General features: G+C 37.8%; 1 protein-coding gene across 13 annotated transcripts in view; it reads right to left on the reverse strand.

Moving 5' to 3' along the window:
* Positions 1 to 17,077, reverse strand: part of VPS13B (vacuolar protein sorting 13 homolog B) — a 914,031-nt gene that overhangs the window by 125,554 nt on the left and 771,400 nt on the right. For all 13 annotated transcript variants that reach the window (XM_037892217.2, XM_037892214.2, XM_027818377.3 and 10 more), the window contains exon 37: positions 3,896 to 4,098. In XM_037892217.2, coding sequence (XP_037748145.1) covers positions 3,896 to 4,098 — 203 coding nt within the window. The remainder of the gene's footprint in view (positions 1 to 3,895; positions 4,099 to 17,077) is intronic.

Here is a 17,077-nt window from a genome sequence, read left to right on the forward strand (position 1 = left end):
AGTGGATTGATAAATGGGTGTAAGTCCGTAAAAACAGAACTCCTTTAATTACAAAACCTGGTAATTTATTGGTGAAAATTGGTAAAAACTGAAAATGCAGAACAGCCTTAAAGAGTTGCCAGTGAACAGAAGTTAATAGATAAACATGAATTATTTTATTTATTTAGATTTATTCAAACACACAAGAGATGCCTTTCCATAGTCTGCAGCCATCCTTGACATATCTTAAAAACATATCACAAATATTACTCTAAAAGTTCAGCAGTAAAATTCAGTATAACTCACTGCCAGCAAACCAGGCAACTTTAAAACTCAAATCCCCTTCACCCTCCAACAATTCTCCAGCAAGTCTGGAAGACAATCAGATTCAGGCTATTTTGGACCTGGGGAGGTGCAGGTTCTGAACCATGCAGTTATTGACACAGTAGTCCCTCACTATCCTACAATTCATGAGCATGTGCTGATTAAAAAAAGGTCTAATAAACCTAACACAGAGGATAAAGAATAGCAGCATGAAGTAAATTTCACAATATTTCTTGGGAGAGAAAGACCTGGATATGTTGCCCAAGCAAGAAACCACATAACAGTTATGAGTATCTTATTCCTAGTATTTGGTTTCTTTGGAAGGTAATCCAGTTCTCTTCTCACCCATAAAACCATCAAAAGAGAGAGCAGTGTGGTAGAACAGTAATGGAAAAAAAAAACAGAATAAGAAGGTGGGAGTGACATCATGAGAAAAGGAAAGAAGAGAAGTTTAGAGAAAACAGGGAGGATTAGTGAAAGTGAGAGAACATGGGGAAAGCAGAGACACAGTATAGCAAAAATAGGTGGTGAAATAATAGACAAAACCCCAGGCCCAAATTCTTGTCCTCCCATTTCCTTGCTCTTTCTCTCATCCTCTTCCCAGGAAGGAAAGTGTGTGTATGTAGTGCAGTTTTATTTTGGTAGGGGTTTTTGTTTGTTTGTTTTTAACGTACATGCTACCATGTGTTTTAATTGAGATTCAGATTTAAATCCAATCTTTGCAGCTCAGGACTCTCTTTATAATGGACTCATAAGGATAAATATACTTTACATTTATTTTAAATATAAAAATGTTGAGATGCTCAGATACTGTGGTATCAGTACCTTAGAAAGAAAGACAGACATACCATAACCCTGAATCCCAACAATTTTCAGTTTGGGGAAAGGATAGATTAGGATCTAGATCCACACTTCCATGGGGGAGGGCCCATCTTCAGAACGCACTGCTGTTGATTTGAGCAAAGTTTGAATTTGGATGAGATCTCAGTTAGATGTTCCCAAATTTTAGGGAGTTGCATGTTTAGGGTTCCAGTTCAGGCCATCCTTAATCAAAACATTCAGGTGTGTAGAAAAAAAAATGAGGAAAATACACTGAAAAATTCTGAAGATACATAAACCTTTTCAGAAGAAGGCAAGAGAAAGGCAGAGTAGTGAAAAAAAGTGAATTGACAAGGTTTAAAAAAATGTTGAAAAGATTTCTGCAATGTTTGTTACATGTTAACTGGCTCTGCATGGTGAATCATATAACCGTGAATGATATGTAATCCCAGGTATTTGAACACTAATATGTCTAATCCTATCTGGGTGCTTTCGGCAGGCAGCAAGTGCACTGGGGAACGAATGGATCAGTCTTTCCTGGCTGAGAGAGAAATTAAAGAACTGTTCCCTTTCGCCTTGTCAAGCAGTGCTGCATTTCTTCATTCACACTGCTGTCTGTAGTAATCCTGCAGGCTTGGACAAACCAGTGACAAATTGATGACAAAGTAATTTTTCAACAATTGCCCTGACATATTCCCAGAACCCCCTCTGCATTTAATTTAAAGAGATAGCTGGTCTAATCCGTGCCACATCACTCAGAATTTAATTGAGCCCTGGTCCTTGGAATTCCAGTGTTGGACCCAGTGGAATATCAAGACACCAAAAACTAGTAGGCTATCTAGAATGCAGTATCTCAAGTATTTGTCTGACACAATGTGGTGACCACCAATGATTCAGGATTCTAAGTGCAGAAGTGTACTCAGAGAGAGAGAGAGAAAAACAGAAGCAACCTTATCTATTGATTTCATCACAGGATGAAACCACCAGATGGTAGGTCAAAAGTCTGCAGTTGGTGGGTGGAAGGAACAGAGACAAAAGATCTTTTCACTATGAGTACAGAAGCAGGAAGCCCGAGGAGACCTAAAAAGACTTGCAATAAAGCTGGCTGAAAACCACATTTTCCCTTCCTCTGCAGCCACACATAAATTGTGGGAGAAAGTATGGCCTTGTGGAAGTAGAAAGGCAAATGGTCCTGAATTGGAAGTAACCTACAACTATGAATTGTAAGTGTACAGGAGAGGAAAATAAAGACTAAAAACAGAGACACCTGACGGAATGGTCTGGAGGATTCAGTAGTAACATTTAATACTCATACTGCAAGGAGGAGGAGAGCGCCTTACAGTCAAAGCTGACGACAGAGTTTTTTGCCTCACCATGGTGTGGTAGTGAGGAAGGATGGTCTTGTGGTTAAGGCACTGGCCTGGGACACAAAAGACATAGTTTAATTCTTGGCTCTGCCCCAAATTAAGTGATTTTCTCAAGGCTGCACAGATAATCTCACTGTGCCTAAATTCTTCATCTGTGAAGTGGGGATAAACAATTCCTTTCTCCCACTCTTTATCTGTCTTGTCTATTTAGATTGAAAGATCTTCAGGGCAGGGACTCTCTTTCTATATGTGATACAGAATCTAGCACAAAGAGACACCAATATAATTTGGGACGTTTAGGTACTACCGTAGTACACATTAATGATGGTGATACATGAGGTCATATTTAGAGCTTGTCAAATTATTTGTTGTGAATGATTAATTGTAAATATAGTCCTTTTTCATTTTGCCAACATTTACAAACTGATCCAGATTTCTGCAAACATTTTGTTTATAAGTATTTATTGAACAGTTTATGTGCTGGAGTTTATTTATTTTTAACATTTGGTGCTTGTAAATCTTACTGTAAATATGTGTGTATCTTGTCCTAATTATATTACAACCCTCTTGCTTATGTTATACAGAATCAGAATTCATTTCAAAAACTCCTGTTTCTTGGACTGTTTCTTGTAATTCTTCATGTTACGGACACATTTAACTGAAGTGGCAGATAGCATGTAAAACTGAGTGTTAATTGCCACAAACAACAATTATCAATTACTCCCCTGAGAATTTTTTGTACGTTTTAAAAAATTGAAGTGCATTTGTTAGAGCTGTCCCAAGGCATTACGCACGCATACACATATGCACGCACACAGAAAACAGAACAGGCTCCCAAATGTTAAGTATTAGTAACCTGATGCAGTACTTTTAAGGGAACACACACATACAGCTACACTACAGTAAAATGGCCTGAACAGTTCTTGTCAATACTCTGTGCAGTTTTGTTTAATCAGTAGTTTCACATAAACACACACGTCTTTTAAAATGTAAAAGTTTTCAAATGTGGTGAACTGTCTCATGATGCAAAGCTTTACAAGTTTTCTGTGCAGTTTAGACAGAGAATCAGAATTCAAGGCAAATTCGGTTATATATCAGAACCATAAGAAAGGCCATACTGGGTCAGACCAAAGGTCCATCTAGCCCAGCATTCTGTCTTCCAACAGTGGCCAATGCCAGGTGCCCCAGGGGAAATGAACAAAACAGATAATCACCAAGTGATCCATCCCCTGTCGCCCATTCCCAGCTTCTGGCAAACAGAGGCTAGGGACACCATCCCTGCCCATCCTGGTTAATAGCCACAGATGGACCTATCCTCCATGAATTTATCTAGTTCTTTTTTGAACCCTGTTATAGTCCTGGCCTTCACAACATCAAAAACATATACATCAAAAACATATACAGACCTGTATCAGCCCTCCTCTGAAGTCAATATGTATTTTTGGAACGGATTGCTCTGGACCAGGATTACCACTGTGCTTACACCACTTAGCTTCCACATTGACAGAACAACAGAAGGGGCCTATCAGAGCTCTGCTTCTTTCTTTGAAACTTGTTTTAAGGAGAAAATCATTTATGTCAAGAACAAATGATGATCCATGAATTACACCTGAAGAAAAAGGAAAAATATATCATTTAGCTTAGGGGTGTGTGTGTTTTCTCAAGATATATATTGTCTAGAAATCTATATTGTCTCTTGAGGCTAGATTGTGAATCCTTTACTCTTATTGGTGAGCAATTATTCACACATGCAGTCCCATTAACTTCAGTAGAACTACTTCTGTGAGTAAATGCCTCATCGATGTAACTAAGGCATTCACAATCTGGCCAGACTGCTTTTGGTTTGTTTTCAGTTTGCTTTTCCAACATATTTGAGTACACTTTATATTGAATTCTAGTTATGAAGCAGGTATGTTTCATGCACATTCCTTACAAAGTACTATTTGCCAAAACATTATGACTTTTTACATGTGTGAGTATTTTAAGTTTTATGAATAGAGACATTTTTCATTAAACTATGCAATTTTTTCAAGAGTATATTAAGAATAAGAACAGCTGCTACACTTATTATATTCTAAACTGATAGGAAATAACCATTTTGAATTATTCTCTCTGCTTTCATTCTGATTTCTCACTATAATATATTGCCTGGATAGAGTCTAGAGTTCTAAACATGAATAAGGTTTTTGCTTGAATTCAACAACTCGAAACAATCACAGTAACTCAAAATACATAACATGTGTTTACTAAAAAAATCAATTAAACCAATCTTTTCACATCATAACCATTCATAGTGGACAGAGTATTATAAAACCTTTAGAATCATGGAATCATAGAATATTAGGGTTAGAAGAGACCTCAGGTCGTCATACAGTCCAATACCCTGCTCAAAGCAGGACCAACACCAACTAAATCATCCTAGCCAAGGCTTTGTCAAGCTGGGCCTTAAAAACCTCTAGGGATGGAAATTCCACCACCCATTCCAATGCTTCACCACCCTCCTAGTGAAATAGTGTTTCCTAATATCTAACCTAGACCTCCCCCACTGCAACTTGAGACCATTGCTTCTTGTTCTGTCATCTGCCACCACTGAGAACAGCATAGCTCCATCCTCTTTGGAACCCCCCTTCAGGTAGTTGAAGGCTGCTATCCTCCATACAGTTTCACAACCCTGAAGTGGCCCTTGGGCCAAAAAGTTTGCCCACCCCTGAGCTAGGCTGTTCTCAGTGGTGGCAGATGACAGAACAAGGAGCAATGGTCTCAAGTTGCAGTGGGGGAGCTCTAGGTTGGATATTAGGAAAAAATATTTCACTAGGAGGGTGGTGAAGCACTGGAATGGGTTACCTAGGGAGGTGGTGGAATCTCCATACTTTGAGGTTTTTAAAGCCAGGCTTGACAAAGCCCTGGCTGGGATGATTTATTTGGGGTTGGTCCTGCTATGAGCAGGGGACTGGACTAGATGACCTCCTGAGGTCTCTTCCAACCCTAATCTTCTGTGATTCTATGAAAATGATTTAATAAAACAAACTGTACCTAAAATCTCTCTACTCTTTAGGATATTTAGATGCAAAGCACTACACTAGAGGCTGGGCTACATTTTTCTCTTTTGCTGCTCATTTTTGGAATTGTCATTGAGAATATTGAATTTCACCATTCTTAGTTCACAATGCCTATAGCTTATTTTTGTAATGAAATTTGATACTTACAAAAGATGAAAGATTAAAGAGGCCTACAGCATACAGATGTTTCAAAGGACTGTACTATTTTGAATTTTCAAACCTTTGCTAGAAGAAATATCCCACTAAAATGGAATTCTATTCTGTGTACAATGTAAACATGCCTGGTTTAAATATGTGGGGAGGTTTAAACTTCTCTGATGAACCTCTTTCAAAATCCAGGAAAAATCTGTCTATGTCCTGAGACTTTAAAGTATAATGCCAAGAATAATTTCACAATGTAATGATCTATAGTTTCTTCAGAACGTGATTTGTGTTATGGATGAAAACACATAATGGACCCAATTCTTTTCTCAGTGCATTTTCACAGCTTCTGTCAATTCCAATAGAAATACTAGAAAAATCCAATTTCACCTACATAGCTACAGAGGTGCCATTGTAGTGTGGTGTGTTTTGAACAGAGGGAGAGTGGGTCACACACTAGAGGTATGCATCCTCTGGGCAGCATGGAGCTCACCTCTGCAGAGTTCCATATGGTGCAGGGTGCAGAGTGCAGGAGCCATGCAAGATAGGGTAGGACTGGAGGGGACCCTACTGTGGCAGAGGGTCTAGAGAGCTACTTCAGCAATTGGGCTGAAGTACCCTCCATGGAGCTACTTTGCAGTCTAGGGAATTATTACTTAAAGTTCTGAGATGGAATCCTAGCCCCATGGCAGTGAACAGGAGACTTGCCAATGACTACAACAAGGCTAGAATATCAGATTTTGCCTCTGGATAACTCAGTCTTGGTGCTGGATCCTGGATTTGGCCCTGTGTGTGAACATCCAAAACAAGAATTTGGCCCCATTTGATGAGGCTCTTTCGAGATTAAAAAAATAATTAACAGGAGAATAAACCTCAATAAGTATGTTTATAGTATTAATAAGACTACATCTTCTTCTTTTGTTACTGTTTTTGATGATAAACACAGCATATCCAGTAGAACAGTGAACTGACAGCAACATACAGTATACAATATAAAAGCTCTTAGCCCAAGAAAATAGTTTCTTTGGTTCTTTTGTTAATTTAGTTATTTTAAGGAGCACCAAAATCAAAATATTTCATGTTTTCAATTTTTTTTTGCACTTGTCTGATGACATTTGGTTCTAAAACGCAGAAATATACTTTTGTGTAGATTATTCTCACAATTTGTAATACGGCAAAAGTGACCTGCAAGTTCGAGGATTTTTTTGTTTTTGTTCTTAATATGAATTATATGTAGGGTTACGTGCTGAGTGCTCCACACAGCAAAGGGAAGAAAGACTTTCAATACGGAAGATATTTTAGCCACACTTTTTACCCCATTGGTCATCTGGAATTACCTGTTGTCAGACATTGTAGTGTGACGCATTGCAGCATGCACTATGCTGGTGATTATCATTAACTAGGGCCCACAGCAGAGCCAGTCTCCAGGTAAGTGCAGCTGGCCTGTAGTAGGCTGCCTGATGGGCTACGCCACCTGTTTGGTTGGAAGAATCAGCACTAGCAGATCAGCTCCTAAGTCCAGCAGCAGCAGCAATTCAGTGGCTGCTCAAAGCATTCGCACACAGCTATGACAGCTCCTGTGCCTGCCTGTAGCCTTGCTCCCAGCCCTGCTTCTGCATTGGCCCCAGCCTTGCCTCACTCCAGGTAACTCAGCTCTGTCCCCACAGCTCCAATTCCTGGCCTATGATTCTCGCTGTGACCCTTGCCTGTGGCACCTGGCCTCTGACTCCAGCTCTGAGCCTGGGCTCCGATTCTTGGCTACCAACTCCTATTCTAACCACTAGGTCTGATTCCCACTCTGACCATTAGACCTGCCTGCTGCTCTGGCACCTAGACAAGAATGCCCAAGTCATGTGACAGTGATGTAAAAGCCACTACAAAACCTGGCTGTAACATAGAGTTGATTTACAAGGATTATGCAGATTGTTTTTTAAATTACACAACAGTTTCACAAAAAATAAAATGTAAATGATACTAACCACTCAACACATACCCAATGTTTACTGGTCCAGATTCACTGGTATGCTCTGGCTGCTTTGTGTTTCCAGTTCACCTGGATTTATGACTGCTTGTGTAGCTGGACTTCTACTTTGCAACCAAAGTGTAGCAGTGAATCTAGCTCAGCAATTTTAAAATAATCGCAAGTCAGTTGTAAAATAGAAACACCATCCTTAACTCACTCCATTGGGCCTAAGTATTGCAGTTGATATGTGAGATCACACAGCACTGTTAGGTTCCTCTGATAGATGACTATATCATAGACAAAACGTATGCACAATAGAATGAACTAAACATGAAACTTCAAGGTTGATACCGAATTCATGAGTTGAAGGCAGATGTGAAATATTTTTAGACCTTTTAACACTTTTAAAACAGTCACGTAAAAGAGTTACTTCATGTGGTTCAGTGCCTACATAATATTGTAATCATCTGTATGATAATAGATAGTATTGATTGATTCCTCTTTCCAACTGCTATATATCCTAGTGAGAACCTGAGACACAATCATTAATAAAGAAAAAGACACGTTGATGAATTTCAAACAAGGTAATTTATGCTATGCAAAACAACTGCATGGGTTACGTACCACAAATACTAGAGGAATTTCAGGGACTTGGGCCACAGTTTTATTTATTTTTTCTTATAAGGAACCAGAATTTCTCTCTTTATAGGCAGGACATTATATCCTATTTCACAGCAGTTATAAATGACCTTTTTTGGGGTGAAATGAATCTTACTATATAAATCAATATGCATGTAATGAAAAAAAAATGCAAAGAATAGTCAGATAAACTTGCACAAAGGGCAGTCTTGAGAGAGCTAAGAGAATAAGTACTTAAAGAAAACAGATGAAGACTGGCAGACAGGTAGAAACTGCAAAAATAAGTGAGTGAAGAGATGTATGGGCTTTAGGGAAGCTTCTTTCACTGGAATATCACTGCAGTAGAAAACCCAGTAGGCTGCCATTAAGGGAGAAGTATACTCACATTCTAAGGGAAAGGGAGTGAAGAAATACCACTGTAACATCAGTATGCACAGGGGTCTTATTTTAGGATTTTCTAAGCACCATATTGAAATACAGAGCATGAACTGAACTCATGAAGCTCCTTTCCTCTTACTGAATAAGTCATCTTGGAAAAGTAAAAAACTAATTCTCCTCTTCTGTGCTCCCCTCCCACACACTGCTTTCAGCCAGCTCTTTCATGGATCTCTCTCAAACATCTTGTGTAGAATTCTGCCTTCAGTTTAAACAGATTAAATCATGGTCACCATTTCAAGTGAACTTGATATGGCAACATACAGAAGTAATATATCTTCATAAACGATTGTTGTGAAATGCAGAAGTTAACTTGCTCTGTTTGGATTATTGCTTGCTGAACAGTGACATACTTTTCAGTGAGTGCAATAATTTAGCTCTAGGAACAATTAGTTTCATGACTTTTAAAATACATCTTCAGGAGACTAATAAATGTGAACCACTTGCTTTAGACAATGTTTACCAAATGCTGCCAACCCTCCATTGTCAGGCTCCACTCAGATCCTTAATAGTACTGCAAAGCACTGCCATAGTGACTGAGCAAAATGAAATTTAAATCAGGCTTCTGTATGTCATTATAAAAATTATACTATGATGACACATGCTAGAAGGGCATATCCAGGTATTTTTTTATACAGCTGGAAGTAATCTATGACTACTTGAAAAACTGCAAGCATGCGTTAGATACTCTCCAGAAACGATTTGCATAACTGTTAAGGCTATTAAAAAGTATGAATACTATTAAAAAGAATGCTGTGTACAAGAAAACTTCCTATAAAGACAGAGAAAGCTTTTGATGTTCAATCATATCATCTTTAAATATTTAATGTCACTGACTTGATTTATACTAATACAGACGCTACAAGGACACTTGACAGGGTCATATATATGGGGCCAAATATGCTAAAATAAAGATGTGAGGATTTACTATTATCAGTATTAGAAGATTCTGCAGTAGTCAGGTTGTGCACAGGTGAGAGAAGGGGCCCAGATAAGGACCCTGACCTTATCTATTATCATTGCAATGGATGTAAAAAGGCAGAGACAAATTCTAACAAATGCAACAGAAAAACAAAAACAAATAGCCTCCCTTTTCATTAATGATCACTTTAGATATTAGAATATACATAACAAGTGACAAGAGGATAGTTCCTTTAGTCCTACTCGGTCACAAATGAAGGAAGGAACTTTAACTCAAACAAACTGCGTAGTCATTGTATTCCAAGTATTTTAAAATATTGATAATTTGGTAACAGTTTTAATAATTACCAAGTACTGAAAGAAGTGAAAATGCTACAGGATGTTTTTTCCCTTCTACTGTGTGCACTGGATTTCTGCATGTCATTAGTTTCCCAGGAAATAGCTGAAAGATGATATTTGATCTGGCTGCACAGCCACATTGATAGAGTTCAGAGCAGAGTTTTGATTGGTAGATGTGTATATGGGAAGCATTTTTTAAAAAAAAGCAAACAGCTGACAATTTATTTGTACAATACAATAAACAGCACTGAACATTAGACAGACTATATTTGGGAAAAATTTCTTTAGGTCAGTCATGGCTTTGCCACATACGGGGCACTGCATTGTTGTGCTACCCTAGGAGGCACTGGGGAAGGAGATTGTGTCACAGAATCATAATCTGCTTCTGTTTCCACTTGTTTAGGGTGTGCTTGTGTATGTGTGCGGGGGAGAGAAGTACTTGGTTTGCCAATGCTTTGGGGGTGGAGAAAGCTCCTAACTGCCCCCTCAAAACAGGAGGGGAGTAGAAGTTTTGTGAAGACAGCTTCCTCTGCTGTTGACATTCAGGATGATCTGGCCCTTAGAAGATTAATTACCATACACTTTTCTTTATTAATTTACCTGAAGGAGGAAATATTTCTCACCCTTTGAGGAGGTGGGGATTTTATTTATTTTTTTAGGTGATACAGATGGAATTGTTGGTATAAAGTTACTTGTCAGGCTTCTGTATGTCATTACTTATTTATACCAACAAAGTTGACCCCCTCCCCAAAGAAGAATTATTTACTAAGCATTTTCTAACTACTTTCATATCCATATTTTGATATGTTATAAAGGTGATGATGAACAGTGAAATCTATCTTCAGAATCTGTTTTGCATTTGCCAGAGAAATTGGAAGGTATTTTTTAATATGCACATCGGTTATGTCTAGAATGAATAGTAAATTTCTCTCTCCTCCTTTGTTAAACTTCAGATGTGTTATGTCATAAATGGATCAAGCAGTTTTGCTGTATTCTCTATTGGCATTCATAACAAACAGCTGCAAAGAAAATGGGGTAATAGTTCTGGACTAAATAACTATTGGGGAAAAGCTTTAGTTAATGTAAAAGTCACCAGACTGAATAGTGACTAACCACAGCAACTAGAAAATGGTGAGACATCTAATTAGGGACAATTTTACAGGCAAGATTAAGTTAACAATCTATGGACTGCTCTGGATTTCCCATTAGTATGGAACAGAATCTTATGATGGTTCCTTCTCCCCAGGAGAACAATATTTGCACATTACTGATTAACAATTCTTTACTGCAAGAGAGCTTTTCAGCATTGCATAGGGACACACGTGGGCTCTGTAAAAACATGAGACGTGTAACACTCGGTAAACAGAAAGTAATGATCTTAAACAGGCCAAATCCTTGAACTCGTCATTAATAAATGTCCCCCTGCATTCAGCAGCCCTGGCTGCTGGGAGCCTGTTTTCTTCAAGTACTTCAAACACTAAAATCCAGGAACATTTATTATTTTAATCCATTACAGGCAGTGCTTGATTTAACTTTATTGGTTGTGGTGGTGGTAGCGGTTATAGTGGGGGTAGAGCAATGTTCTTTTACACATCATTTCAAAAGGGCTTAATTATATTTTATAGCTTGGGCCAGGAATCCTGCTTGTTTTGTGTCTAACAAGGTTCAAATGAAGTTCAGGTCAGTGATGAATCAGAAGAAAAGTCAGAGATGGTTATCTATCTAAAATGAGCTCATCTCCCTTAAAGAAAGGCTAGGCAGGTACATTGCATTCCTAACACTACTGAATGCTAAACAGAATGGAAATCACAAGTCGATTGCTGATTTGACAATTTCTCAAAAAGAAAAGGAGTACTTGTGGCACCTTAGAGACTAACCAATTTATTTGAGCATAAGCTTTCTGAATTTGCGGTGCCTGGTTACAGCACCATTTTAGGTCTAGACAGAATCTCTTTCATTTTTGGTCAATTATTGTCATATGTATAGAATGATTTACAGTCTATTTGTAAATCATTATGCTACCATGTTACACTAACGAAAGAAAAAATTAATTCTAATGGAGAAAAATATGTAGTAGAATAATAACAAAAAATGTAGAGCTTGTATTCATCCATGTTGTAATAGACATTGAGTGAAATCCTGGCCCCCGTGAAGTCAATGGCAAAACTCCCATCACGTCAATGGGTTTCATCCACCGTGACTGACAATGAACTGGTAACATCATGAAAGCCATAATAATATGTAGGCTTTCATATAATAGCACTTTTCATCTTCAGATGTCAAAACTTTTTAGAAAGGTGGCTAAACATTCTTATCCCCATGTTACAGATGAGGTAATTGAGCTCACACTTTTGAAAGCATCCACTAACTTTGGGTGCCTCCATTTTTGGGTGCTCAACTTGAGAAATTTAGGGTATGTCTACACAGCATTTCGGTGCCTGCAAGAGCAAGCATCCCAGCCCAGGTTGATAGACTCAGGTTAGCACTCTAAAAATAGCTGTGTAAACAGTGCTTTGAAGTTGCAGCTCAGGCTGGAGCTCAGGCTCTGAAGCCTGGAGGGGGCTCAGTGGCAGCCCCCCTTCTCCCCCCCGCAGTCTGTTATCCCAGATGGGGTACTTGCTCCTCTGGGCTCCAAAACGGCTCAACACTGGAGTGGAGGTGTAATTTCTAGCTTGGGTAGACATGCCCACATTAGCTGTCATTGACCAAACATGCTAAAAATACCAGTGTACCCATGGCTGCATGGGTGGCAGGACAGGCTAGCTGCCCTGAGTATAATCCCATCTAAAACCTTAGGTACATACTTGGAGCAGCTAGCCCATCCCACTGCTTGCCCTGCTGCAGCTATTTAATGACAGCTCCATTAAAAGCTAGCATGGGCAGGTCTACCTGAGCTGTAAATTACATCTCCAGCTCTGGTGTAGACATTCTCTTCGGGGTTGATTTTCAGAGGTGCATAGAACTGCTGCTCCATTAATTTCAGAAATAGTTGTGGGTATTCAGAACTACTGAAAATCAGGCTATGGGCATCTTAAATTTGGCACTCAACAATGGAGGTAGCCCAAACCACTGGGCAGCCCTGAAAATGTAGGCCTAAGTAATTAGCCCAAGGGAGAGTTGGGATTAGAGTTTAGGTCTCCTGACTCCCCACTACATGCTTGATTCACCTAGATCCCAGCGGCTCTACTGAAACAAATGATCCATGTATTAGATGAAAACATGTTTATAGTGTAGCTATTATACAGAGAAATACGGAATGTTTAAAAAAATATCAAAGCACAACCCTTCAGCTATTATACATTTGCTGGTTAATGCAAGTTTTCTGTAGACTCACCATGAAAAGCTGGAGTATGAGAATAACAGAGCTTCCACTATTGTTATACATAGCATAAGCAGCTATATAATAACATACAAAACAAGACCAAAAATCCCCAGACCATAAACCCAGAAATGAAATTCCCATCTCATACATTAAGTATATGTGATTGCTTTCATTATAAAGGTAGTAACAGAGCTTGAGAAAACAATGCTATTTGTTCTGAATGAACATAAAATAGTTTGATTCAGTTCCATTTGGAAGTCATCCATTCTTTGGAGGTTTAGCTATGTTAATTAGTGGTCCCACACATTTAGAACATATTTTCTTTCTTAAATCAGCAACCTGCAGTTAGTTTGCAATTTTTTAAAAAAACAGACATGCCAGTTCATCAGTAGCAACTCAGAACCCTGTTATAAAGTAGCAGTAGGGAATCTGACCAGGATTAATAGTGGTACTCAGTCCTGGGATTAGGTGGTGTCTTGTTTCATGGATTTTAGGCCATCTGTTCTTCCCTCCTACATTTTACTTCTGCAGAACGATAAACGCACCTCCACCTCAGGGACTATAGAAAAGAATTAGAATTCTTCTGCTTTTCATTATCACAAGATTCAATAACTCATTTCATTGTCAGGATAATCCCCTTTTACTCTTTCTTTTGCGCTTGCAGGGTATGCCATAATGACAAATAAAATCCCAGATGTTAGAGACCTGCTGAGGTCTCCACCTTTTCTTGAGTGTTGGGTTTAAGCTACTTGGGACATAGTGTCAAAACTGACAGGACCCTGATGCCCACACCCAATATTCATTAAGGTTTGTTAGTGATTTGTATAGCTGTCTACAAGCTGCACTTCCACTTCAATCCTCAGTGGCCATTTAAATATTTAGTTTGTCCTCTGGCTTTTACTGACAAAGAATTCATTTCCTATTGTTCAAATGTTGGAAAGAGTTTATATTTCTTTCTAAAAGTAACAAAGGTCTTCTGGGTGTTGTAAATGGCTTGTTACTGCTGCATATTATTTTAGGTAGTCATATCTAATTTAATGTTTTATTTCCCCTTAGGCTAACTTGCATATCTGCAGCATCCAAAGGCTATGACAACGCCTTAGCAGAGTTTTCTCAAGAGGCCCAGTTAACTGTGAAATGAAAAGTTTTGTATCTGCTTTATACCAATTAATATCTACATTTTATTTTTTATATTTATAAAAAAATCTTAAATCCATTACATTTTAAATCTGTGACTAGTGGAAATACATGCAATTTTCACGTGAGAAATTGAATGGGGTTTTTTGCCTTTTATTTGCATGCTAAGATAATTATATCTGCAAAATAGAGGAAGGGCAGTGAAAATTATTTAAACTGTTACTCTTTTACCAAGAAAACAATTCATTGGATTTTTCGTGGCGTGAGATCCCAACATCCCAGGCATCGAGCAGAGAGTCTTCTCTCTTGTGCCCTCCTGGAACAGGAAACTGGTCCAGAGAGAGTCTACAGTTTTCTTTTTTTTCACTCTGGAGATAGTATGTTCCCAACCTCTCTTCCAGGAGGCTAGCTCCAATTTCAAAATCAATCTAAATTAGCTAATGGGGCACATGTGTAGGATATTTGCAACCTGCTTTCTAGAATTTATTGGTGAACCTCTGTGAATTATCCAGGTTTTAATGACATGAGGCACTACACAACATTAAGCTCTGTACCTTGTGTGAGGTGCTGAGCACCGTCAAGTGCTACTGACTACAGTGAGACATGAAGGGTGCAAGACACCATGTAAGAGATGGCCAGCACCTCACAGGCTCAGGTCCATTTAATTCCTCAGATTGCTTGTGAATTTGGGCTTCCTGGTCAACAACACAAATAAAGTACCTGAAAGTTACCTAAGCAAACTCACAGCATTCACTATTTCAAGATGTGGCTCCAAATTTACCCAGCTAAAACTGGAACCAAATGTTAACTTCTGTCTTTAAACTACATACATTGGTTACAATTAAATTATTAATTTACCTTCACATTTAAACTACTGTCCTTGAATATGTCACAAAGTTATAACTGTTGTCTTTACTAAACTAAAATTAAAACTACTGTTAATGATAACCTTAGTCACAGAGTTTTCTGCAATACAGTACATCACATTCTATAATAATATTACATTACTAAAACCACTCAGGACTTTGCCATAAGTACAGAGGAGAGTATAAGTATTCTAGCAGAAATTGGAATCATGTGATTATAAGTCACTATTGTATTAGAACCTGCAGAGTGTCCATAAAAATGAAGTCCCTTGAAACACTAATGGGGTTTGGGGTTGTTTTATATTGCAACAGGCTAAGTGGAATGGAGGTTTTATAATTAGGCCTAAAATATCCACAGTTGTGATGTGTACAATCACTACTGCAATTTATCCCATCAAAAAGTGAAAAAAAATAATTCAACTGATTAGCCATTGTATTTTTCAATTTTCTTCTTCAATAAGAGGAGGAAAAAAGAAAAAAAATTAGAAGGTTTTGAGTTTGCATGGTTAAAGTGGTACAAACTTTAAATGTCCGGGAAGGAGGGTGGAATAGTTTTCATAAATTACATATGGCAAGTTTCTTTGTTAATTTAAAAACAAAACAAAATAAAAACAACTTCAGTCATTATACAAGGTCATAAGCTTTTGTTCCCTCCCTCCCCTCATAAGGGAGGAAACAAGCTGACAACGCATTCCCGTGTGTGTTTTTCTAAATAATTCTTAGCATTACAAACCAACTTCATCTCTTAAATTAAAACTCATCTGGAAATGGAGCCATTTACACTGTTTATAAAACACTGTCACATAAAATGTGTAAAAAACATTTTTCACTAAAAATAGCTTGCGTAAGTAAGGGATTAGAGTAGTTTCTACTGAAATAATTGTTCCTTTGTAGTTTTTTCCATGATGTTTTTGAACAGTTTTTTTAACTATGTTTATTAAAGTCAGCACATCAAAAAGGATCAAAGAGAAAGCTAGTGAGAACCAAAGAAACACCAAGTGTGTTGTGTTGTCTCACTGCGGAGTTATGCAGATTCAAGTAAACAAGTGCAAATTGTTGAGGTTTTAATGAAAATTTTCTACAATTATTGAATCTGAAGTCATTCTATATAATAACATCTGTACAACAGATGGCCATACTGTATAAAAGGCAAGCAATGCTCCTTTTTCTTTCCCTGTTTTAACAGTACATCTGAGATGACTACTTTTGTCACTGTGCTCAGTTTGGTTCAGTAAATAATTCGTAAAATGCAGCTGCTACAGATGGTCACAATACTTATATGACTATAAAATCAAAGACACAGTAAAGTATTTGCGTATTAGTTTCATACTATAAAATATCTGACATTAACCCTGTTCAACTCAAAAGGTAAATCTATAAAACTTTTTAAAAAGAAAATTCAAGAACTGACATATTTTAAATAGTCCTCGTTCTCAAAAATCTGATAGACACAGCTACTGCACTTTTCCATTCAGCTAACTTGCATGATATTTTTTACACTTAATAAACAATTCTTGCTAGTAACTGCAGTATTCTTGTGTCTTGTGAAGATCTTTGAGACAAAAATATAATTCAAGCCCCATCACAATATTTTATCTTATTTCATAAAGTTACCTTTAAATGTTTTAAATAAGGCGGTTTTGAATACAGTTCTTTGGAAATGTGTTTTTCAGTTACTGAAACTTAAAAACAATTTCCCACATTGCTGTGTTGGAATTCAAAAGCTCATGTGAACATGATGTGTTTTTCTTCTTATAAAACAGAAA

Source organism: Chelonia mydas, chromosome 2 (genome assembly GCF_015237465.2).
Source record: "Chelonia mydas isolate rCheMyd1 chromosome 2, rCheMyd1.pri.v2, whole genome shotgun sequence".
NCBI classification, from domain to species: Eukaryota; Metazoa; Chordata; order Testudines; family Cheloniidae; genus Chelonia; species Chelonia mydas.